Source organism: Xiphophorus hellerii, chromosome 18 (genome assembly GCF_003331165.1).
Source record: "Xiphophorus hellerii strain 12219 chromosome 18, Xiphophorus_hellerii-4.1, whole genome shotgun sequence".
NCBI classification, from domain to species: domain Eukaryota; kingdom Metazoa; phylum Chordata; class Actinopteri; order Cyprinodontiformes; family Poeciliidae; genus Xiphophorus; species Xiphophorus hellerii.
Window position 1 is genome coordinate 9,475,481 of NC_045689.1, and position 25,586 is coordinate 9,501,066.

The 25,586-nt window shown below is 37.6% G+C and overlaps 1 protein-coding gene across 4 annotated transcripts in view; it reads right to left on the minus strand.

The window, feature by feature from the left end:
• The window catches only part of stard13b (StAR related lipid transfer domain containing 13b), an 89,281-nt gene that overhangs the window by 47,940 nt on the left and 15,755 nt on the right, over nt 1-25,586 (minus strand). For 2 of the 4 annotated variants that reach the window (XR_004342864.1, XM_032590861.1), the window contains one exon: nt 25,397-25,430. Coding sequence is in view for 3 of the 4 variants with exons in the window: in XM_032590861.1 (XP_032446752.1) it covers nt 25,397-25,430 (34 nt within the window). In the remaining variant the exon portion in view is untranslated. Of the gene's footprint in view, nt 1-3,405; nt 3,654-10,493; nt 10,898-25,396; nt 25,431-25,586 lie in introns of those variants that run through there. The other 2 variants (XM_032590863.1, XM_032590862.1) reach the window with 2 other exon arrangements.

Below are 25,586 nucleotides of genomic sequence, written 5' to 3' on the forward strand. Positions count from 1 at the left end.
ACATTGTTGGAAAAAAACAGCAATGAGTGGTAGCTTCGCATTTGAATAAAAACACCACACAACAATGGACCGACTAACCTTTACGTCCAAATAGCATTTAGGGCACACAGTAGCTGTGTTCCCATTACAAATGTGCACAAAACTCAATATTCTGCTAATGTTGAAACAACACAATTTTGCCATGACAGTGTTTGCATTAAATAAGAAGCACAATCAAAATCACACATGAATGCATTTGTTCTCACGATAAGTCATTAGAAAATATGCTGCACTATGATCCTCCAACTACTTCCTGTCATATAAACCTATTCTAAAAATCCACCTCATCATAGAAGCAAAACTTATCAAAAAAACTGTTATTTTTTTAGAAATGTTAAATTGGGCAATTATATAGTCAATGGAAACACCTTTCCCTCATGATTGCATGGTATACGACACAGTGAGTGTTTCCAAAAAGCAGGGAGAGCCACTGACAAACAAGTGGCACACAATCACTCTTGATTGTGAATATCAATTGTAAATGATTACATCTCATGGGCCATACTTTTCCGGCCATAGTAGCATACTGTAATAGATTTTTACGGATCTGGGTGGCTTAAAATGTCTTAAAGGCGAATGACGTCTTGTTTGAGACACAACAGCATCACAAAGCGAAGCACCGAGCAGAGTCTGAAGTCGAGCTTTTAGTTACGCTGTAGTTTTCAGCTGCTTCGAGTTTCCACCAACGTACTGATGAAGTTTCCAGAGTTTTTTTTTTCTTGGCAAAGCTGGAACACTCTGAAACACACATAACGGTCTGTGAATCATTCAACTGCTAAGTTTCCATTATGGCCCAGCATATTTTATAAGAAAATAACTGACAATTAATTTAGTGAGCTACTGCTGTTATTTTTGGTATTTATCACTGTCTCCAAGGACAACGCATGCTCTGTGGATCCGAATAGGTGAATATTTTACCCACCATGAAGACAATATACAAAAAGATGCGGAAATACTGCTAACCTTGGGATGAGCTGAAAAGAAAGGAGTTGAAGCAGACAAAGGAGAAACTATGCAGCAGGTTCTCCCACATATTAACATATGGAATGCTCCTCAGAAATATGAAGAATATTTTCAGGAAAGAAACACATTCCTCTGGAGTGAAGGCAGATATCTTTACTTGAAAACAATCCAACAATGCCTGTGTCTCTGTCTCATCTTTCTTATCTATCTGTTACTCATGACGCTCAGATACTGGATAGAGTTTTTGACAATAATAAAAGTAAATATGACTAAGATGAAGAGGCATCCCTAGAATTTAGGATGACAGAATGTGAGTAATTCTGCCCATCCCCATGGTGCCCATTCACTTATGACCTGCAGTGTCAACAGACCAATAGAGGAGGAATGTCAATGTAGCAGGAATGCAAGAGTCAAGACAATGACACAACCACAATTCTATTAATCACCAAAAATTATAATACATGTCACAATTTTCAGAATACAAGCAACTTATTGGACTTTACCTTACATTTACAACAAGACAACAATGAATACTAAACAAGTAGGTAAAAAAAAATGACAGATGGAGCGTTAAAATATCAAATTCTTTTGTCTTTAATAGTGTAATAAATGTTCACACTATGATCACTTTGAGTAAAAAAATACCATGGCAATATTTACACCACTGTTTTAAATAGAACATTTTTTAATAGTGGAGCCAAAACAAGCAAGACATATAACTTTGCATGGTAGATATAGAGCAGATACAGAAACTGAAATCTGGAAAGCTCCTCTGCCTTGGCAACTTCAACACAACCCCAAAAAGAGTTTGTTCATGGTGCCCTGGTGCCAGTATGCTTTAAATTTCCCAGCTGGTTGCATAGACCATCTGTATTCATAATGTCACTCCTTCATCTGCAATATTAGCAAGTACAAGGCTGTGAATACCCTGTTTGGCAACTCAGAGGTGCAGATGCCACTGGGTTAACTATAACAACCCAATGTTGTCTTGGTCTTGTCAGAAAACATACTGAGACTCCAAAAGTTTCTCTATAGTCTGTTTTTGAAACATTTAGTAAGCAGTGCTCCTTTGGTTTCCATGCTATTGCTTGTGATGTTTCTCTCAATTGGAATCAAATCCAAACAACCACATGTGCTTTCAAAAGGACTAAAATATGTAAGAACGACACAACAATATATTTTAGCAATTTTAAAACTGCACCTTATCTTAATACCAGTGACCTGCTCACAATTACAAACTACCTTTGAAGTGTTTACTTTCTGTCAAGTGTGGAGATATCCAAAAATATATAATTAATTAAGGAATAAGGACAAAAATGAATTCCTACTAAACAAAAAGTGACTTTTGACATTGAAAAATGGCTGTCAAAAAAAAAATCTATTTTGAAAGAAGAATCCAAAGGTTTACAAGTTTTTTCTCCTTGTCAAAGAGGAGCCTAATTGCTAACATCTGTAACACACGGCAAATTTACATGACTCCACATGCAAGCAAACATCAGATTATGTCAACTTCTGTACACACAACTCAAGGGCATCTTCATAAATCTGCGCAACAAAAAAAAAAAACAAACTTTGTCTCATAAACATCACTAGGATCAAAAGAGCATAGTTTGACTTATGTCATCTGTGGTGACAAACAAAATCTTACCCACACAATCTGTTATTTTATCTCACTCGTTAGAGCATTTGGTAAGGGAACTATGTCTCTGAAGTTTTGTGTCTATAGCCACCCCTCTCATCCAGCATCTGGGTTTTTACATCTACAGGGAGAACCAAGGCTTCACATGGTTTGTCCTCCTCACTGTTAAGGCATGCCACACCTCCCCTTGACTTCAAGGAGTTTTTACTTAGCTGAAGTTTAAAGTCAAGGCAATATTTTAGAGTTTTGGGGAAAGCTAAAAGATAAGTCAAACTCTACTGCAGTGAAAGAAAACACTCCCAGCTCCAAACAGCAGTGCACAAATAAGCTGAAGGGTTGTAAAACAGCCAAGAAAGACATTCATTGATATCTCTTGTTTACTCACTGGGCACAGTGTTCCTTGGATGGTTAATCCTAAGGCTTATCACACATTACCATTTGTTAAAGTTTGTCGATACTATTCATTTGTCAAGGCTTCACCCTTGACTACCAATTGCCCAAAGGTTATAACTGAATTTTATGGTAACACAAATGAACGCAAGAGTCAACAGAGTGTGTTTCACCTTAAAGTATGATTCTGTTCAATTTTTATTACAAGCATATTGTGATCTATTGACCTTGAGCTTTGACTACTTAGTAAAGCTGTCAAAGGGGAACTAATCTGAGAGGAAAACAAAACTGACACCGAAAGAAACAAAGCGCTTTAAGTCCAAACAGTGAAGCAATGGTGTGAGCTGTCACTTATTTCCAGAGACATCTCCTACCTCCAGCAATCCTCTTCACTAGTTGGTGTCTGGCGATGATCCTGCCCAGCCTGTAGCCAGAGCGCCTGCGGCAATGATCCATTCTAAGGTAGATATCCTGAGTTTCAGGAGTCATGCTGCTCAGGCAGTCACTGCCTGTGGACTCTGGGAGCTCTCGAAACATGGCTGTATTCTACCCCAAACAAGCCCCTGATCAGTGCCTGAAGCACACTCACCCACACGCAACAGAAAACTTCACATACATGCGCAAAAAAGCCTGAAGAGACCTGAGAGGGATGTCTCAGTGGAGCCCAGAGAGGAGAGTCAGCCCTTTGCAGGTCACATGACCATGGTGAAGCCAATCACAAGGAAGCAGGAAAAAGTACGGCCCACCTTTCTGAGCTGAATCCAGTGTCTGTATGAAGGCTCGACAGCCTTCCCCGCTCTGGAGGGAAATATAAATACCACTGGAATGCCTATGAACTGAGTAAGGGAGAAATAGTGGATGATGTAGGGTGTGGGAGGGCTTACAAAAATAGATTTACCCTGCGCTTGGATTTACCCTGCGCTAGAACAACTTCTGTGCTGTTTCAGGTGATGCCGGTGCCAAATTTACTGGGTGTGAGTGAGACTTTGGAGAAAACTGTAAAAGAAAGAGGAGGAGGAGAGAAGTCCTTCTCTTGGTATGAGAAATGCTAATTTCTACCCCCCACCAAACTATTTCTACTGACACTGGCAGGAAGTTCTCACAGTAGGTCACCTCGAAGTGTCAACCACTAAGTGGGGAAAAAAAGATTTAGCCTGAATACACACGTGACTTTGATCTTCACTGATGAAAACCCTTTCATTCACCAAATATTTCACTCTCATTCTACACTGCATTCCCAATATTATGTAATAATGACTGTAAACTCGTGACATACCGAGGCAGTTTTTTCCAATTTTGTTATGAGAAAAATAAGGAAATTAAAGTCAATTAAATAAATAAAAATTAAGCTTTAAAATTTTGCTAAATAGAATGCTTTATAGACCTGATGCATGTTTATATGTAATTTCCAAATATGCAGGCATGAAAACTTGTTAAATGTCAAAAAAATGCTAGGTCAGCAAATGGACAGTTTATGCAATCTTCCATTATGTCAATTTATACTCCAATCTGGACTTTATAGAGAGAAGCAAAGCATACAAGTTCTCAGACTCTATTAGTTATTAGATTATGATTATTATTAATCTTCACAAAAATACCCATAAAAACTGATATGAAATGGTTAAATGAATAGGGTATGGAATGATTTTTATCGGTATGAAACAGAAGTCAGAAAAGACAAATTTGGGGGAATGGTTGGTAAATTAAGCTACACAATGCAGTTTGTTCCATTTAACTTGATCTCAACCTCCCAATCTGCTTAGTTTACAAATTGTGTAGGATTAGTCAATTAACTGTTTAATACTAGAAGAACAATGTAAAATACTTATCAAAGATATTTACAGCACAATTTAGGCCTAGCCGATATTGGTGAAAAACGTATCACTATTTAAGAACTTCATATCAGTCGATATCAATACTTATTGATTAGTTGTTTTGAATGTTATATATGTAAACAATGTCAAACCAGTGATGTTTCCTCATTTATCCACAATTTATTTTTCAGCTGTTGAACATGTTGAACATGAAACTGCTCCCACATCCTTAGGCATACTGTGTACACATTCTGTGGACCGTAAATTGTCTGCAGACAGTTGAGATTCCATAGTAATGTGCACCGATTGCCTACATTTCTCATCTATTGTGATAGATATCATTAGTTTTATCGTCCAGCCTAAGCACTATAGATTATAACTTTGAATTAAGCATGTACTCTTATTTAAATGTATAACGTCCTTGTCCTTGCCTGAAACAACAACCTTCCCACATCTAAACAGAAATAAAGTATGCATCCAAAAGTCCGATCTTCTTATGACTATTTGAGACTTAGCATACGAGTCTGCCAGTTTAGCACAAGCACGGTGCCATACATGTGAAAAGAGGACAAACGGGCAAGCCACCAAGTTAAACACAGCCTCTGTCTGTTCCTCTGCCTGGCTGGCAAAATCCACCCCAGCTTAGCTTCACAAAGACCACAATTGAGAAGCACACTTCAGCGTCGGCTTCACATTTTCATAAACTTCTCCTGGGTTTAATGGCTCTCTTCACACCCTGGAGAGGAGTTGTATTAATAGAAGGCTGCTACACCTAAAAGAAGTCACTGATGGTGTGAGTCTGTTCTGATGATTTCATCGAGTGGTGACTCATATTTTACTCACAAGTACCTGTATTCATTCACATAGTAAAAGGACCGTTTGACCAATCAGATCTAAAAAATAAGAGGCAGCCTGTGAGTGACAGTGTAGCTGCCATTAATCAGTCTCCGTTTTGGACTTCCTTTCTTGTCTAGACGATAAAATTTGCCATGTATCGTATTACGGAATCATAATGAATGAGATCAATGGTGACATCGTCTGCATTCAAATAGCTCAGTCAGGATTGTGAAAGAGCTAAAAATTCTCCGCTGTGCTCAGAGATGCCATTGTGTTTAACTCTGGACTGCATGCCATGCAGAAACGGCTGTGGTCTGTCCTCAGAGGGAGTGCTGCGACTTGGGCCCATATCAAACATGTTGCAGCATGCCTCTGTCTGGGTCTCAGAGATAAATTGCAATACAGCATGGCAGGAGACATCTAGGCTCGCATCACAGACAAACAAATACATATCAAGGTGTTGTGATAGACTGGAAGGCCTGACAGGGATGATTTGATTGTTCATCTTAATGAAAAAAGCAAAAAAATAAATAAATAAATAAATCATCTTTATGATATGGTCCATATGATAACTTGTACTGAGTGCATGCACAACTGCAGTTCTTTAATACAAGTCCAGCCTTTGGAAACTTCTAGTTTGAACTGCTCAGCTTCAGCCAGGTGTGATTACAGAGAGGGGAAAATTATGTTCATCCTGAGGCCCACGTGTGGCAAAGGCAGCTGTGATGTGGTTTGATCGTCCAGCAGACATGTAATCTGCACTGGACAGTCATGGTTCCACTCTGGCGATGTTTCCAGTGGTTAAATCTTAAGAATAACTCTAGTGTGATGCAAAATTTCCAAACTCCTGAGACAACTAAATGAATGTTCCTAAGATTTCTTTTTTCCCCTGTGGTTAATAATGCTGATGCCCCTGTTGCTTTTTAGAGTTTCTGCTGTTGTTTTGTACAAAGTTAAACTTATACGCAATCAAACACCAGTTGATTCTCATTCAGTTAGTTGTTGATGCAGATTAAATGATAAAATACTGTTCATTTTGAAAGCTGCTGCACAATCCATTCACTTTTAACTAATTTATCCCCTCATGTTATTTTGCTGTATAAAGTATGTTATACTTTTGTGAAATTGTAGTCATCTTCCAACTGTTCATTCAAATCCTTAGGGTGGAAAGGAAATCTAAGGGCACATCAGCACCAAGAATCTTTTTTACCAGCCAACCATGCTTAAAAGAAAGTCAGAATTAACTGTGCCTGCTACAAAAAACTTGGGCTATGATGGTGTCAAAACTAAAAGAGCACCAAGAGTGGGATTCATACCAGCTTGTTATCTGCAACTCAAGTCCTTGATTGCCACTGTCCTGCAATGTTTGGATGGATCCCTACTCCAACACACCTGCATCTAATGAATGGTTAATGACCAGGTCTTTGCAAACCTTGCTGACATACCGAGGAGGTAATTCAGCCTTTTGATAGGGGTTTGTTGATGTAAGGATTTATCCAAAACTTGAAGGCCTGTGGCACCCGAGGACTGGAGTTCCAGACCCCTGCTATAAAAAGAGCAAAACTGTAGAAGGCAACAAATACGTAAGTACTTAAAAATGTCTACATTTTTAAAAAATATTTTCTTCTAACTATGTGTATCAAAATCAAAACAATAATACATATATGATGTAACGCTGTTACAACTGTTATTTTGCTATCTTACTTTACCAGCACTATAAATAAACAATAAACAGGTGAAAGTACGGTACATTTACTTGTGATTATACTGAGAAACACCTACCAGTCCAAGCTGCTGCCCACCTAAAAGCCAGACTGTGATGTAATGAAAGAAATACTGTACAACTTTCCTGCTATGTTGGTGCCAAGGACCAGGTTTTTGAAATATTCCTATGGGAATGTATTGTGACAGCTCAAATCTATCTTTTTCCTCCTGCAATTAATCTGGAACAAATCCCTTTTAATCACAAACGCATCACCTTCAACATACGATCACATTTGCCCTTTGCTTAATGACACTTAAAATATTCTCAGTTTAAACTGAAATGTCTAAATAGCGTTTTCTTTTTTCCAGTCAACATCTCAAGCTGCAGTTAGTGCCTTGGCAGACATGTTTAATGGAACACTCTGAGACTCTTGGAGACAGCAGCCATCCATCAGTCCTAAGTTATAAATAGGTCATCTTCTGTGATGTGACACACATAATATTATTTCTTGACTGGCCAAATTCATCTGCAATGAGCCACAAATTTGCCATCAGTAGCGTAAATGTGATCCAAATTCCATACACATCTAGTTTCACCCTGTGATTTCACTAATGTCTGCTTTGTGAAAGACGTTCTCAGCTGTTTGCCTGTAGCATAGGACTAGATTTGTAAGCAAAGGCACTGTGAACCAACCAAGTAAATTATGCCACCTTAGAAATGTAAGAAAGAAAGCCAAATCTTCTCAGAGTTCACAATAAATGTGTTTTGTGTGTGCCACAATCATATTTACTGGATATATTTACAGTTCAGACTTACTTTAATTACTCCCTTTTAAAACATAGACATAAAAGTAAAGAAGATTAACGTGTTAAGTACTATTCATCCCAGCTCTCAGTTGCTTTACCAGTGAGGTCAGCACTTCAGAGCCAAGCAAACGTCAGACTTCACACACAAAACACACAGGCTAAACAAGTACAGCACTCCAGCGAGTTTTTATATCACATAAAACATCTGGTCTCCATTTGCATGACTTCAGCATGCCTGATGAAGACCAAGCGGGTTTTTGTAATTCATGCCACTTTCCCACATGAACTGTGGTGCTGGTGTGGTTAGTTCACTGCATCTAGTGGTAAAACTACGCAACTACAGAACCTTGTAGCATCACTCCCAACATTAGCTTCTAAATAAATTGTTTCATTCATTTCACTTAAAATTTATGCATTAAGATGTTATATTTAGAATTAACATTTAGTTTTTTGTGATTTTATTTGATTTATTGCAACCTGTGCTGAATTTATAGATTCAGCACAGGGTGATGAATTCTATTAGAGGAGGTCCTCATTATCTGATTTCCTTTCAAATCAGATAATGCATGCATTATCTAGGTCCTAATGCATGCAGCTTTAAGATCAGAAAAGTCAGACTAAGTGATACTTAGAGATGTGTATTGACATTTCCTGGCCAACACAGATTTCAGGTTGTCTTTGACCTGCAAATTCTTTTTTTTAAAAATCTAGATCAAATCTGAAGTTTAATCTAGGACTGAAACACATCAAATAAAAAAATGGCTGCAGGTTCTATGAAACAGGTGAACAGTTTTGAATCCAATGGAAATCAGAGGAATAACAAGTTGACATTTTCATGCATCAAAGCATAAAATTTCCCTAATCTTAATCTTATCAATCCAAAGAAAGTGTATTAAATCACAACATGCAGTTTGTTGATGTGTTTGTAGACTAAAAATGGTTATTTATTGCTTGCTGCAAAACTAACTAAATACCTACTGATCACCAATCGGAGCAGATCAGGAGAAAACTGCCAAATTCTGATCTCTGGCCTCTGGCTGGTGGATCGGTAAATCTACTTGATTTCAAACTGGTTCTACTGCTATGTTGGTGCCAAATACACTTCTGTTGTATTTTTTCAGTTTTTAGATAATTATGTGGTCATATCTGAGCTTTTTCTATTTTCTATATATCTATTTTTTAAATAAAACAATGTGTTTGGGAATAAAAGGAGTTTGTATGGGTGATGGTGGGTAGGCTGAGGGGTATAGATAGAGAGTAGTGTTACTAAGCAATGCTTTGCAGCCTTGTCCTCCTGATAAACAGCTGTTTGGACAAGCCAAATATCTATTGTCTGGTTCATTAGAAACACATTTCTTGGAAACAGTCTGGGTTGGTTTATTTGCAGTCAGGGATTTCTAAAAATAAACAAAGAACTGAAGGTTAGTAAGATCTGTGATCTCTCAGAAAGACACTGTTTACTGTTACAATGTACCCAAATGTATTAAGATGTATTAATACATTTGTATAAACGTATAAATGTATTAATACATTTGTATAAATGTATAAATGCATTAAAAATCGGAACTTTTTGGCAAGCCATAAGAATTTAAACGTAGAACATTATTAACTGCATAAGATCAGTCTTATTAACAGATAAAACTGTTATTAGTGTTAAATTTGTTTTATGAACATGAAGACAACTTTGCACCGCATATATCCTTGCCAGATTAATGTTAATTTTCAATTAGTGTAGGCATGCTTTTGATTTCATAGACATTTAAAATGGCTCATCAGCGCCCCCTTGCGGCCACAATAAATTCATTATCCTTTGTATTGGTGAAATTGATGTAACAAAGCAGCACAATGGATACGGCTATGTTTTATTTCTAAACATGATATTAGTTAGTAAAAATTTGCTTCTAGAATTAAAACGAAAATCAACTCAACATATTCCCACATCCCCCAAAGCATAGAAAATGCTGTTTTAAATTAAATAGTAGAACGTTTAGGATATTGTGTTATAGTTGCCTACACAATGAGTTAATGTTTTTACTTGAGTAATCACAGGTCAAACCTCAGGAACAACAGGGAAATAGAAAATTAGAGTCAAACTTTTAGCAGATGCAAGAAACTGTTTTCTTCACGCTTCTGACTGTAAAATTATAATATGTTGTTAAAGCAAGGGTCGTTCACTAAATAAATCGGTTCTACCTGGATTAAATTAATTGACCCGTGCATTTATCCAACTGTAGTGCATAAAGCCCTTAACTCCACTTATGTGCGTCGGCTCCAGGGTGCACCAAAAGCGGGTTACTGACCTGCCAGTCTCCGCTCCCTGACATTCTTCCAGAGTAAATCCCAGGCTTTGGACGTGGAGCTCCGCAGCTGCTCACTGAAAGACCGCCGGAGCTTCAGCCTCGCTGAATATCTTTTAGAAGTCATCTCAAAACCTGAACTCCGGCATGATAAAATCCGTTTGTTACCTCACACAGCTTAAAAAAAGTTTTCAAAAATAAAAAAAATAAAAAAAATCACGCATTCCCGGCTTTAAGTTCCTTTTTATTGCATCATCAACGCTGGTAAATAGTTCCTGAACATTTTCGTGGAAGAAAAAAAAAGAAATATATTCCTCAAACTTAAGCGGAAATCAATGAAACTAATAATAGTGAGAAAGTGACAGTAAAGCACAGAGACAGGCTTTCATACTGCCCCCCAGATGTGCGTGTGTGCTCCTAGGTTTATTGTGTGTGCATAGTGATTTACGCACAGACAACCGTGATGCCTTCACGTACCGAAAGAATCATAGGCATTCCCAGTTCACTATATTATGATTGGTTAGAGTGTACTTAGTGTCTTGTTACTGTTATATGACGCAAGGAACAACAGATGATCTCACAACACTTGAAGTGTATGTTGAAGAAAAGCTTAGACCACAGATTCTCTTACGTTTTCAGACAAGAAGGTCTCTCAAATCTGTGAATATCGGGTTTTTCAAGTGTATTGAAATTGTTTAAACAGAGATATAAGAGGGATAGGACTTTCTTATGTTGGGCCAAAAACAGAGGATTGTTTTTTATCTATTGCCTTTTGTTTGATTGATCGAAGGACATGGTATTTATTTTAGTTTTTACTCAGATATAAAAGTTACCGATTTCAATTTGATAAAATCAACAAAACTTTCCCTTCAAATCAGTGTTAAATAATTTGAAAGTCAGTAGTTTCTCCCCAACCCACCCTTGAAAATCTAAATCGGTTTCCTTGCGTATTAAAATGTGCTGATTGCACTGAAAAATAAACAAAATGTGTACTTAAATGTCTGGTGATTTGACCTACTTCTTAAACCTGTAGTTTTTGAACTCTAAGGTGAAGCAGAGTTACGATGGATCTGAAGTCATCGGTTTCTAGTTCACAGTCATCCACCTGATCACTATTAATTTGTTAAGATTTACTTTGCAAGTACTGCTCAAATTAATAAATACACTTCAAGTATCACCACTTGTACTTGTACAATATCAGCTTCTTTGATTTTCAAAGTTTAGACTTTGAAAAGTCTAAACTTCTGACTTAAAAGAGAGCCAAGTTCTACCTGAAGTACTTCAAGGCATCACAGTAGCAAACCATTTGACACCACACTGGAATAAATACACACAAATGTTTGACTGTCTTGAAACAACTTTCAGTATATAAATTACTTCCTATGTCTTTGATCAATCACACTTTTACAAATGTATAATTTGGCAAATTTCCTCATCATTCATACATAAATCCTTGGGACTCAATTGTCCTTTTTCCAGGCTCCAGGGGTAGTGAACCCTTATAATATTTTTTCTTTCTACTCTGAAATGTTCCATGCTGCCATGTGTGACTATATACTATGTATTTTCAAGATCTCAACCTAACTGTATTTTAGGATTATGCTGTATGTTGCTTTAAATATTGATTAGAGTTCAGTGAGTTTTCTCCGGATAAGTTGGCGCAAATCAGCTCTTTAACAGTGACCCGGATTCAGTTTCAGGACCATTTACTTTTGTTATTACAAAAGCTTGCACCAGAAATCCTGAAACAAAAGAAGGCCTTTGCTCATGCCTGAAGAATAAACATCATTTTTTTTCTCTAAAAGCCTACAGCTACGGCTGCCTGCAGGACAACTGCACCAATAATTGTTTTACCAGAATTATTTTAGGAATTTTTTTTTATTATTGTATGCCCACGCAGGCCGTCCATGACCTGAGACAAGTCATATAATATCAGCTGAAAATATTATGTAGGCACCAACTAGTATTACTGTTATAATAGGTTAAAGCCTATTAAAAACACATGGAGTGAGTGGGTGAAGATTGACAGCTTCTCAGATGAATAAGCTAAGGCCAGTTTTTAGTGTCAGTATGACAATCTGGTGTGTCAAGAAGGAAAAAAGACACATTTTTGCCTCTGAGAAGGACAAATGATTAAAAGCAGAAAAGAAATACAACCCACTGAGAAATACAGTACATCACCACTTTGTTTTGAGAGCAAATACAGGGATCTGTTCATGGGCTGTTTGTGAAAAGAAGAATGTCTGAGCTGATAAAAATGAGATATTGCATAGACAATGAATCATATAACAGTTCCAATTTTATCATATCTGATCTGAAAAGTGTTGTACAACGGTGGATGAAAATTGTCCCAAAATGACTGAGTCATGAACTTCTTAGGTTTTCTTGGAAAAGTTTTTTTTCTAAGGAAGTGGTGTCCAAAGTCACCAACCAAGAAACCAGTGATCCTGCATGTATTAGTTCTGATACACCTAAATCAAACAATGGTTAATTTCCAGCTCTTTGAAGAACTCCATGAGGTGGCAATTTAACAATTTTATCCAGCTGTGTTGGAGCAGGGAAATATCTGAAAATTTAACCCGTCAAGGATTGGAGTTGGTCACCCCTGCTTTGGGCTGCTCAAAAAGAGAATCTGACCAATTTGTCTGACCTCACATCCAAGAAAAACAAAGTGGACTTTGCTCTGTCTATGGAACAGTATACCAGATCTTTACTTTGTGTGTGGATCATGGGAGTTAGTGTTATCCAGTCAACAGAAGTTTTGTGGATCTGGAGATAGTTTGTTACTGTGTCACTGAGGTATTTTGTAGAGTATGTTGTAGGACTATGGGGTGGCAGAAGGGATTCCCAGTCCTAGGCTTGTAGAAGGACTGGGCATCCTTCAACAAGTGAAGGATTGCCAGGTCTTTGCAGACCTGATTCAGGGACTGGTTCATAGTTGAGTATGATGCGGCCAGGATGTAGGTCAGCTCCTGGCCTTATACCTAGTCAGCTCCAAGTCTAAAGTCATGGTTTGAGCATATGATCAAGACACCTCATGGGTACCTTCTCTTGGAGGTTTTGTGGTTATGTCCTGCTGGAAGGATATGTCAAGGCAGACCTATATACCATCTAAGCAAGAAACATATTGGGATTACCAGGAATCACATCATAGACATCATGGGGTTTTTTTTGGTTCTGCTACCTGATCTATGACTAGCAGAAGATAATAGATAGCTGGATAATCTTAAAAAATAGACTGCATGTTTTTCCCATGAAGCAAACCTTTAAAAATGCTCAATCACAGTAGAAGAACTAAACTATTCTCAGAGTGATTCCTGTTTAGCTGGATCCAAGTGATTATGTCTCAGATGGTAACAAGATAGCCAGTGGCACAGTAACAATGCCATGAACCAGTAGGATCACACACACACACACGCAAACACACATCGCACAATTACAGCTGAAGGGTCAGTCAAGCACCATTTCGGAAAATGGTCACACCAGACAGAAGTCAGAACACTGTATGTCAGCAACAAATTTTCTAACTACAGAAGTGATAATGTTTTTCCCTTCTGAGGCACTTAACTAATCATTACATCAAATATCTATCATCAAGTTAAATTAACGTTGGATATCCTTTGGAATGATATGGGCTGAAAACAGGATAATAAAGTTGGACACAATGTCAGGCTGCAAAGAGAGCCTCAATAAAGGTGGGAATGGAAACACAGACTGACAGGAAAACAATTTCTGTCAAACCAATGTGCAAAAGTGACAGAAGAAAACACAGCAGTGAGGTTCTGACCTCCAATATGAATCACCAAAGGTCCTGTCACTGTGCTGCTCCTCATGTACGCCTAAATATCTTGCAGAATAAAGATGATCCTTATCAGGCTGAAGATCATATTAACCAAACAATGTCTCAGCCTCTAGAGCAGTGGTTGGCAGTGGAAATAACAGCAGATGCAAGGGAAGGAAACATCAGTTAGCTTGGGAAAGTTTTTTTCTCCACTGACTCACCCTTTGTTTGTTTTGGCCAGTTGGCCTCCAGAAAGCACTCGTTTTCCTGAAAAACTGGACATTCTTTTGATGATTTTTCATCTGCTCTTTCTTGTCTCTACCCCCTCTTACAGCTTTGATTAACACATACAGATAAACTGATATTTACTTGTGAACAACTTATCTGCTTTGCAGAGTTTCTAAATGTGTGTTGCCTCCATTCATGTCTGATGACTGATGTGGAATGCTTATCCTGTGGCTGCTGGGGGAAAATCCCAGATGTGAGGAAACCGATTTCTCCTCCATGAATGGGTCATGCTGTTGGCCAGGAGGTCTTACACCAGGCCCCCTTGAAACGTCTGGGAGACTGCATTTCCCAGCCTAATGGAAACAAGGATCGGGGGAGCTGGGAGCTGGGGAGATCTCTCTTCCACCTCTATCCCAGTCCCTGAGGGCTCATCGTACGCATGTGCTATAAATTTCCTGACCATATATTCCCAAATGGACTTCGTTTTTCCAGAGGAGCCACACATGTGGTATATATCTGGCTTTAGGTTGTGCGGTTGGGAAAGGAGGAGTTGACTTTGGTCTCAATGCATTAAAGCCGCCACTAATTCTGTTTTGTTAGTGGGACGTCAATTATAACGTCACGGTTTCTTCTTTTAGTACAGACTGTACTTTATAGAATCATTCATATTCAAAATGGAGATCAGGTCTGTACAATCCAGTTCTTCAAAATTCTGAGTATGAAGTGCAGATTCTTTACGAGCGCTGAAATTTCTGATATGACTTCTTTGACAATAAAGTAAATAGAAAAAGCAAACAAACAAAAAAACATGACAAGGTTGTAAAGGGTTTAAAGTTTATGGCATTAACATTTGCATAACGTAGCTTGAAAATCCAAAACTGGCATGACAAGCATTTATGTGGCTATTGTTTAATTGAATGACAAAGCATGTAATGCTGTCAGTTCTAAATCTGTTAAGGCCTCATAGCTCACAAAAAATGCATGGGAAAACATTTCAACCACTGTTCTGCACCTGGTTTCTATTAGAGCAACAAGAATTTAATCATAGAGCTACAATTCCCTCAGCGTTTCGTTTTTTGTTATTCTCACAGATGTAAAATATAATACTATTAATCAAATTCAGCTTTAGTTCTCCTTTTCCACAATGAATTAACTCCTAAGGATGCACAGCATACATCAAGGTTTATTTAAGCTCCATAGCAATCAACAATGCATAGCGATGGCAGGATAACTGAAGAAATAACATTTAATGATATTCTGAGGGATGACATAAGCCAATAAGAATCAAGTCCAAACAGGAAGTTGGTGTTTATGTTTTCTTAGCATTCTTCCCAGAGAGAAAATAAAGTGCAAAGAGCAAAAACAAAATAACAACAACAACAACAACAACCAGCTGCTTGAAATTAATCCTACAGCATGTACTTACAGTTTTCTATCCAGTGGAATTTCCCTTCTATGTTACACAAATTTTCCTCTAAAGGACTAAAATGAAATGGCAAATGCTATCTTTTGTCTTTCACAAATCATTTATTAATATTTTGAGAGAAAATCGGCTCATAAAGTTGATAAACAATGTATTGTACATTATACGCTTTATAAAAAAGAAAATAAATAGAAAAGTTAACATTATGAGCAGATTTTGGATGAATACTTTAGGTTTTGTTACTTTCCTTGGATGAGTCTCTTCAGTGTTTTATGTGGTAGAGGTCATTTTTAGTACTTCTTATTCTGGTAAAGTTAGTCTATTTTATCTATGAAAACTATTGTGTATACAAAAGGCTGTATAAATAAATTTTATAGATATTTCTACAAACTAACAGATATTTTTCTTCTTGGTGCAGCCTCAGACACTTTTGTAAGTTGAGAGACAAATACCTAGAGATCTGATAAAGTTCCAAGAGAAGAAATTTGCAGAGTTGTGGGAGATTGATAGCAGACAGTCGTTTACGCCATGCAGCTGCACATGCTCTCATCGGGAACAGCCTGCCAAGACACCAGTGTGCAAGGATGAACACTAGGACTGTTTGTCTTTTTGGTTAGAAAGCAGTGTAACTTCTTACAGAGCGTGACATGACTAAACTTGTAGCCAATAGGTACTATTCTGTAATCTTTTTAAGTCCATGTAATTGACAATTTCTATTTTTCTGTTCTGTTTATCTCTTTGGTGACTGTAGAGTTGTAATAATTCACCCACTTCCCTAGAGCATACTCATTGTTGGGTATACAAGAATAAAGAAAAGGAAACATTTTCATATTTTGAAACAAACTGGAGATCCCCAGAGTATTCTGAATAGGAATATTTTGCTGCGGCAGAACCAGATATTTTACTTTTCACTAGGTCACTGTCCTCTTTTAGTTTATTATATATTAATAACTGCTCTATTAACGGTTCCAAATGGTCAAATATTAATTAGTCTAATTAATCTGAATATAAGTGATGGCTGCAACAGTGTCAAGCATCCTGAAGTGAGTTAAGCATCAAAACAACCTGGTATGATGCTGCTGCTGGGTATTTGCTGCAATATCTGAGTTGTGGTCATGTGAGCTTGCAGTAGCAAAGCACATTGTGCAAAATATACTGCTCAAAAAAATAAAGGGAACACTTTAAGTGTTAAACACCTGTTTAAGTGTTCCCTTTATTTTTTTGAGCAGTGTACATAACATGCCCACCAATGTCTGCTGATTATATTTCTTTCATATGGTGCTTTTCATACACACTGTTTATATTTTGTATAATGAGCACATCATGGTTCGTAATTTTGTCAAGGACACTTTGACATGAAAAGGTGGAGAGAAGCGATATGATCATTGTATGACAGTCTGTGTTTAGTCAGCTAGTCAGCTTACAACAACCAACTAATCTATTTTATACGCAACCTCATTCCTTCAGCATAAGTCCTGTTTTGAAACTGAGACACAGATAAGCCTAAAGGATACAGGAAGGCTGCTCTGATTCTTCTTGCCACCATGCTTTGATTATTGAGCCAGATTGTTTAATCACATCTGAAACCACAAGAAAGCAGCATCGGTACACTGACCCAGGACAGAACGTCTTTAAACGGCACGCTCTGTTTTTTTTCTTGTTATCTGAGTGCAGGTGGATGCGCACAGCTATGTAAAGCTCCAGTCACATAGTCACTTGTGGCCTTGCTTCACTGCAGAAGGACAGACCTTGGTGTGAGCTGTTCCATGCGCTCTGTCAACCTGAGGACAGAGAGGCCTGGGGCTGGTGGGACAGATTTGGATTAGACTTTCTGCCTCCCTGCAACATCTGGAACCCCTACAGTTTCTGTGGAAAACCCATGAGGCCACTGAAAGATAGAAGAAGTCAACTCTGAAGAAGTAAACAGTTTTTATATAGAACCTTGCACGGAAAACAATGACAAAGTTCTTAACAGTGGAATATAAAGAACTCAATAACATTGCTAAACATCTTTCACCTATAAATAAAAGCACTGAATGTGAAAAAGAGTTGTTGTTCACTTATATTTTTAGAAACACTGACAGAAAAGCACAAAATGTACATTTATTGTAGGATTTTAGTTTTACTTGTGTGTCCTGGCCTAAAAAAATAAAGGCTAATTCCATGTACTATCTTTGAATATTGAGATTGAAAAATCTCAAAAGTATGTTAAAATAAATCAGTCTGTCTTTCTGTTATTCTTTTAATGCAGAAAAGTAATTTAAAAGAACAATTATTTCAGATTGCTTTTTGATTACTATCAACATCACCAATTTAATTAGACCAAAAACAGACAAGAAAAAAATGCAGTGGTTTATTTAAGCTTAGATATTTCTGTTAAACAACGTTGTTTTTAATTGCCGGTCTGATTCTAGGTAGATCAGCCAATGGTGGCTTCGCACATGTGTGAATTATTTGCAGTTTGGACCCAGATGGGACTGACCTGCCTCCAGCTGGAGACAGGACAGACCTAGGAGCCCTCAGCTACTTGTGGCAGCTTTGTGACAAGGGAAGTGCCCTCTCCAAAGGTTTCTTGACTTTCCAAAGATTTGCAGTAACACAAGAAAATGTCAGCAAAACAGTTGCTGGTTGCTTAAAAAAAAAAAAGCATCACTACAGGTGATGAAAATTCATTAAATATCGTGTCAAAATGACTAGACTAGCAACTGTGTTTCATCCAGAAAAGGTGGAAGCATGTGATCACAGACAATGTTGATTTGTGGACAAGATTGAATTAAAGTACGGTATATTCCTCTCATTGCACACTTCGGTTTTAAATTCTTCTGCCAGCCCCTGGTTCATTCATTCTCTAAGCAGAGGAATTGGAGCTGGAAAGTTTGCTATTGCCACTTTGTCTTTTGGTGGCCATTGTGTCATGCATTGATGCCTAAGTTCATGAATCCGAATGTTTTCATTTCAGCTATTTGCTCTGTTACTTTGTACTGGGCTTTTGTCTTAGCAGATTTTTCACTTTTGGTCAAGTAAATAAATGCAAGCTCCAAGCCTGAACACAATTGGAAAGGAGTAGTTGTAAAAATAATGATATGTGCCCCTTAATTAAGTTGCCCTGTGGACTGTTTGTTGTCAAGCGTTAGAAGCCCTGGAGCTGCATGTCCCTTCCTGGCTCATTACTTCCCAAATCTTGCTTCTGTATTTCCTTTTATGTGGCAGTTGAGTGCTGGACCAACCTCTTAGCGTTTGTGTCACTTCTCACATAATAGTCCCACACACTCACACACATGTTCCCTGTTAAACTGGACTGCATCCTCACACAACTGCCCAAGTCTCCTTCCACTTAGTTTACAAATCCCAGGCCTAAATTCCTCACCAGACACACACATGCATAAACACATGCACACACATGCAAAACTTGGTCTTTTTAGAAAAGCTGCTCCATAAAGAATTTACTGGCTGCTTCATTTCCAATTGGCAGAATGGAGTAATTAGGAATCAGAAATTTAAATCAGTTTCCTTTAATTGGAAAACATAAAATTAGCAGAATTAAGCAGCATCATGAAGTAACACGAACTATAATGGACAGATGATTTATACTCAGCAATAATTCATACCAGCAGAAGATGGAAATTGTTGAACATGATGACTACATTCAGCATAGGAGGCTGGAAGAAATTATTATAAGACATGGCCACAATAATTGAGATGAAAATGTTAAAAGATTTCAGAGCAGGTTATCCTTATAGTTCTCTAATGTTTTCCCAACCTTGACAAATCATTGTATATAAGAAGAGAAGTCCAGAAATACAACCAGGCATCTTTTCCCCCCCGTCTTTTTGCTTTCCCTGTCAAACCGCCAAGCTGGCCTCTGCACTCAGGAAACCACAAGTCATTTTCCATCTTTCCATGTGTGGAATTTTTCATGCGCTCATCATGGCAGCGCACGAGCTTTGTATTCTGAGCTGCATGCAGAAATGATAAATTTAGAGGACCTGGCACCTGATCTTCAGCAGTTAAATGGGAAGAACATATATTGGCACAATTCAATGAAAATTAATTTTCCCTGCAGCCTTAAATCAAGGAGTTCCACAATTCCCAGGTTCAGTCTTCGTACTATGCGGACAAAAATGGTCTGCCTTTTTTGGGGGGGGCTCTAGTGGCCTTTACTTGAAAATATTTCAACAGGAAACAGGGTAACGAGACAGGGGGAAGACATGCGGCAGATGTCGCCAGGCCGGGAATCAAACCTGTGACCACCACGAGGACCGAGGCCTCAATACGTGGGTCGTGCTTTGCCCCTGCGCCACCACAGCACCCCTGGTCTGCCATTTTTAAAATGTGATGGTAAACTGATCTGCTCTATTACAACTTCTGTTTAATCCAGTTTTGCTCAATTGTCAAAACAATTGGGGTCAAATGTGCAAAATAAATAAAGACAATAATAATCATAATAGTTATTATTATTAATTATAATAATTATTATATAGAAACAAAAATGCCAACATTCAAAAGACATTTGACACATCAAAAACGTAAAACTTCCATGATTAACTTATGCTCAAACCGAAGATGAGAGATGTTATACATATTCGTTTTCCATATTCACACTATAATAATTTAAGTATCTGGTCACAATATCTTCTATCACAAAATTCTGCCCATTTTTTTAGAAAATTTCTTCCAGGACTGCCTTGTGTTTAGCATCAACCATCTTGCTATCAACTCTGAGCTCCCCAAATTTATAATAGAATGGTTTTAATAAAAATAATTAATGTGTTAAAACACCCTAGTCAAAATACAGACCATAATCCAATTGAGAACAGAAGAGTTTATGTTCTTTGATCATTTTCAACAAATCAAAATGGGGTTAAACTATTTGACAAAGAAAAATTGACAGAAAAATCATTCACAAATCTGGTAGAAGTGGAAAAAACAGGTTTGCTTTCATAATTGAAGTCCAAAATGGTCCTCTAAAGTATTCACTGCAGAATACAATTATGTGCCATATATTTTTTAGATTTGACCTTTTCAGACACTTCACAGTTATACATTTCTTTGTGTTGTTTTTGATTTATCATGAAATTTCAGACCATGTCCTCTGCTCTCAGTGTACTGTGGTGGAGCATTAGGGATGTATATATTAAAGTCTCTTACAGGACTCTAGAGAGACAGAAAGAGATTGCAGCTGTGGGAGGTCACAGTGGGCCTCCGCCATCAGTGACCCTTAGCCAAGACTGAAGCCCTGAACTTTAAGGACAGCTGAGAAGCACACAAGAGGCAAAATACAGAACGGATGACATTGCTAAGATACAGACATTATGTAATACCCACTGGTGCTTTCTTTCTTAACTAGAACACAGATTGATAGTGTAGACAAAGGGCACAGCAGAGTAGTCAAGCCACAGGGAGAGCAGCTCTCATAGAGGAAAATGTCACTACAGAACATAACTCAAAAAATCTTGTAAAATGTCAAATTGTTTTAGTTACAATGCTGCTTTAGTTACCAAAAATAATTAGGATTCGTTTTATCATTTCCTTTTCGAAGCCGCAAGAAGAGAATTCAACGAAGTGTGAAAACATTACAGTAAATATCATCAAAAGGCCGCTTCTTCTAAAAGTTTGTTTAGCCCACTGATCCAGTAACAGTCCAACTTCTACCATCATAACCATGAGCAAAGAAGCCTAATTATTAAGAGATGTATCTTACTTCAACAAAACATTTGCTGTTTTTTTCAAACTGAGAAGAAAACACGCAGCAAACATGCTGTTGAGGAAGAATATTTATATCCAAGATTCATTTTTCCATCCACTGATTTTCCCTTCTGCTAGAATGTTTAGAAGCTGGACATGCTTATTAGACAGAACACAGTCTTAAAATACAAATTGAGAAAAGCACAAAAGTTGTTCTTGGTAATCAATAATAACTGGCTGACATTTCACACTCACTACCACCAAGCTAAAACATCCTCTTTCCATGTTTTCTACAGCTTTTCCGTTGGAGCCATATACTGGTACACTATGTCCGAACAACACGAGGCTTTGCGTTCCTTTCCTCACAAACAGACAGAAGTCTCCAAGGGATTCACAGAGTATCCTCTTTGTTTTACTTTTAATCAGCAGCTTGAGATTTCCACATTGAGAGTAGATTAGCATATTTATTCAGAGGGAAGATCTGGGGAAATGCGCGGAGGCTGGTTGAGACCGCAGAGGCCAAGAGGGAAGCCTCTTCCTGACAGTTCTGGGCCACAGAGTGCTGGTTAAGCTGCACGTGTCTTATTTCCCCACTGACTTGCTGTGGGATGGTGATGTTTATCATAACAAAGCACATGTATTTATGCAAATTTGAATTTGTTCAGTTCTGCACAGCTGCTTCTCTTTGGACACTGTCACATTCATTTTGGTGGTCTAAATTAATGTCTGAAATGTGCCAGCATGCTTGCAAAATACACGTCATCTATGAAGAAATCATTGTAAAATATCAAGTTAGTCAAATTTAAGTCTAACTTGTTATCAACTAACATGTGAATGTTTGATTCTGTATTCTAAATCTATGCTGTATCTCTCGTAGCAATCCAAGCTTTAGGTTGCCTCTGAAGTTTCATTAATTCTAAAATTAATGTCAAGACAGCCGGTTTTCATGGATGAACATAATTGCCTCCTATCACCAGAGGAAGCCATTAATTTTTGCGCTGAAATTAAAGTGGCTGTAGGGAATAGATTTCCTTAGATAAATTTCACAGTGTGAGAGTAAATGAGGAACCTTCGGCTGCTCATGTGCTGAAAAGTTAAAGACGATCGGTTAACATTGACGTTAAGTAATGTCTTCAGAAAATAAACCTTTTAAATTGAGGTTTGGGCATTTTTCCAGACTTGCATGCACATCTTTTCTGAGTCCTTATGTTTTTTTGTTTTTGTTTTTTTCAGGAAAAAAACATTAGCTGCAGTAGGTTAAAAGCACTTTTTTTTTACTAAAACATGTTAGTCCATGTTTTATGTTTATGTTTTTGTACAATTCATTAACTCATTTTTAAATGGATATCACCTACAATGGATTTTAGAACGACTTTTTACTGCCATTCCAGATTATAGTCCTTTCAAGTACAGAAAAGTTGTATTTACATTGAAATTAAATTACAGACACAAAAAGTATGATATAGAATGAACCGATTAGGTGACTGAAATGTTTGTACACCACTTTTACTTTTTTTTTCTTTTTGTAAATTTTTTTTTACTGCTTTTTATTGGTCAGTCAAACAAAATCCAAATGAAATACATTAAATTTGTGGTTGAAAAGTTACGTAATGCAATAAAAACTGTATGAATAGCTTAGCAAGACAGTATGTTAACATTTTAAAGAATTAGACGAAAGCACTGATCAAGATGGTCCAAAATGGTGATGCAGAGAGCATTTAGAACAAAGAAATCCATTGCTTGCAGCTAAAACTGAACATTTAGGAACCTCAACAATAGCAGCAATACTTCTCCTGCAGCTGTTTTGCTGTTTTGAAATTCATCTTCAGGAATGTGGGGTTTTTTTCTCCCTCCTGGACAATATCAACTTAACAGGATGGACAGTGTTATTATGGTTGATAGTGAGAACCATCTGGCTGTCCCGTAATCATGTCTTAAAAGAGGTTTCGACAGCTCAGCCGTAAAATCCAGCCAGAAAAAAAAAAATCACACCTAATATGTTTGACTCTCTGCCAGCTTTGCCCTTTTTTTATAGCATTATTCATCTCCAAGTCATTCTATCATTCGGTTAAGGTTAAGACCACATGTAGAATCTATTTACTCTCAAAGTAAATGAAACTGACAGTGACACGGTCTGTGATCTTGTTTTAAATAATCAGAACAGAATTATACAAGTATGTCGATAAACATCTCAGTTTCACTCTTCTCTCCCCCTCCAAAAAAATCTCTTGGCAGAAAGTCTCAGCATAGATCTCATAATTCAGCAGCAGACCTCACGTTAGTTAACTGCTCAATAAATGTTGTATCGATTTATTTATTTTTGTCCTGTTTACTCCATTTGTGTGATAGCATCATGCACAACGGAGGTCATGTGAGATCGCAACCTGAGTCCAAAATGGCATCCACCCAACTCCTGCAGCTGCCCCTCAAGGGCCACGTCACAGCAGGCCAAATATTTCCCCTCAGCAAAACAGAAACAATGATCTGGCTCGGTGCCTAATTTTAACTGCATCCCTGTGAGCGAGGACCATATGAAAGGCGTTAAAAATAAAAGAATGTGCATTTGGACATTCCACCAGGCTGGGAGGGAGAGAGCAGACACCTGTGACCATCAATCTTACCAACATTGTTTGGAGCTTGAGCAATGCCAGCAGGCAGGCCAGGGCTTATTGTGGGATTAAGATGCAGGGAGATTTTTATAATCTGTTAAGCTTTTAATTTACAGTATGACACCGAGATTAGGGATTCCTTAAATGATCTGACCCTGTCATACGCTTCACCTTGCCAAAATATTCATACACCTTGAACCTTTTCATATTTCTTCATGACAACTACAGCTATGAAAGTATATTACGGGTGTTAGGTGGTAGATACAAAATTGTATATAACTGCAAACTAGAAAGAGTATGAATAATATATTTTTAGAAGCAAAAATCTGAATAGTGTGGTGTAACTTGGTATTGAGTCCCCTTTACTGTGATAGCCCTAAGTACATTTTTTGCAATATCTGAATAACATTGATGAATAACATTCTTAGAGAGTCCCTTCACAGCCATGCACTGTCTTGCCTTGGTTGTCTGATCATGAAAAATCACAATAAAACACATTACAATACAATTTGTGAATATGATGTATTGGAATCTGAAAAAGTTTAATGGATGTGCTTTTGCAAGACACTGTTAGATTTCAATGATTTTCAGTTGTTCACAGTTTCTAAATGCCGAGGTTTAGTGCGTTAGATAACAGGCTTATCTTTGATCAATGATTCAGTCACAGTGAATAGAGACAGATACCAACACACTCGAATCAACACAGCCATCATTGATTTGAAGCTTCTTTTTCTGTTCAGTTCTGCCTTGAGTTAATCGTTTGTACCTTAACAGCCATTCAACATTAATGTGCAAATGCAAATGAGCAGATGTCTACGGTTTCCTGTTAAACTAGCCAGCCATCTATTTAAAAAGCAACTTTGTCTTACATCCATTTATCCAATCCCTTGATAATTAAATTTTCTCCACCAGCTGTCCAAGGTCACTGTCTGCTATCCCAACAATCACCCTGCCAATCAGTCTCAGACTCAAAGCATGAAAAGGTACTACATACATATTTAGTCTTTCAGCTCTCCCTAAAGCCTACATTTGTGGAAAATAAAATCCACAAAAACATTAAGGTTTAGAGGTCAACTCTAGTTTTCTCTACGCTCAGGCAGCAGCAGTAGCAATAACATTTTATAAAGCAACATGAGCATCACTTACTAAAATGTCTGGAGGAGAATAAAAAACATCTTACCTGCACCAGCTGCTTTGGTCATCTTATGAAACATCTGCAAGGCAGAAACAGAAGCAAAATATGAGTAATTGTTGCTGAGGAGCAGATGTGTACCTGCATTCTTCAGCACGGCTGCAATCAGTGCTGTGATGACAAAATCAATACAGCTTTTCCACAGCAGCAGCTAAATAACGCAGAGGTAGCATTATTT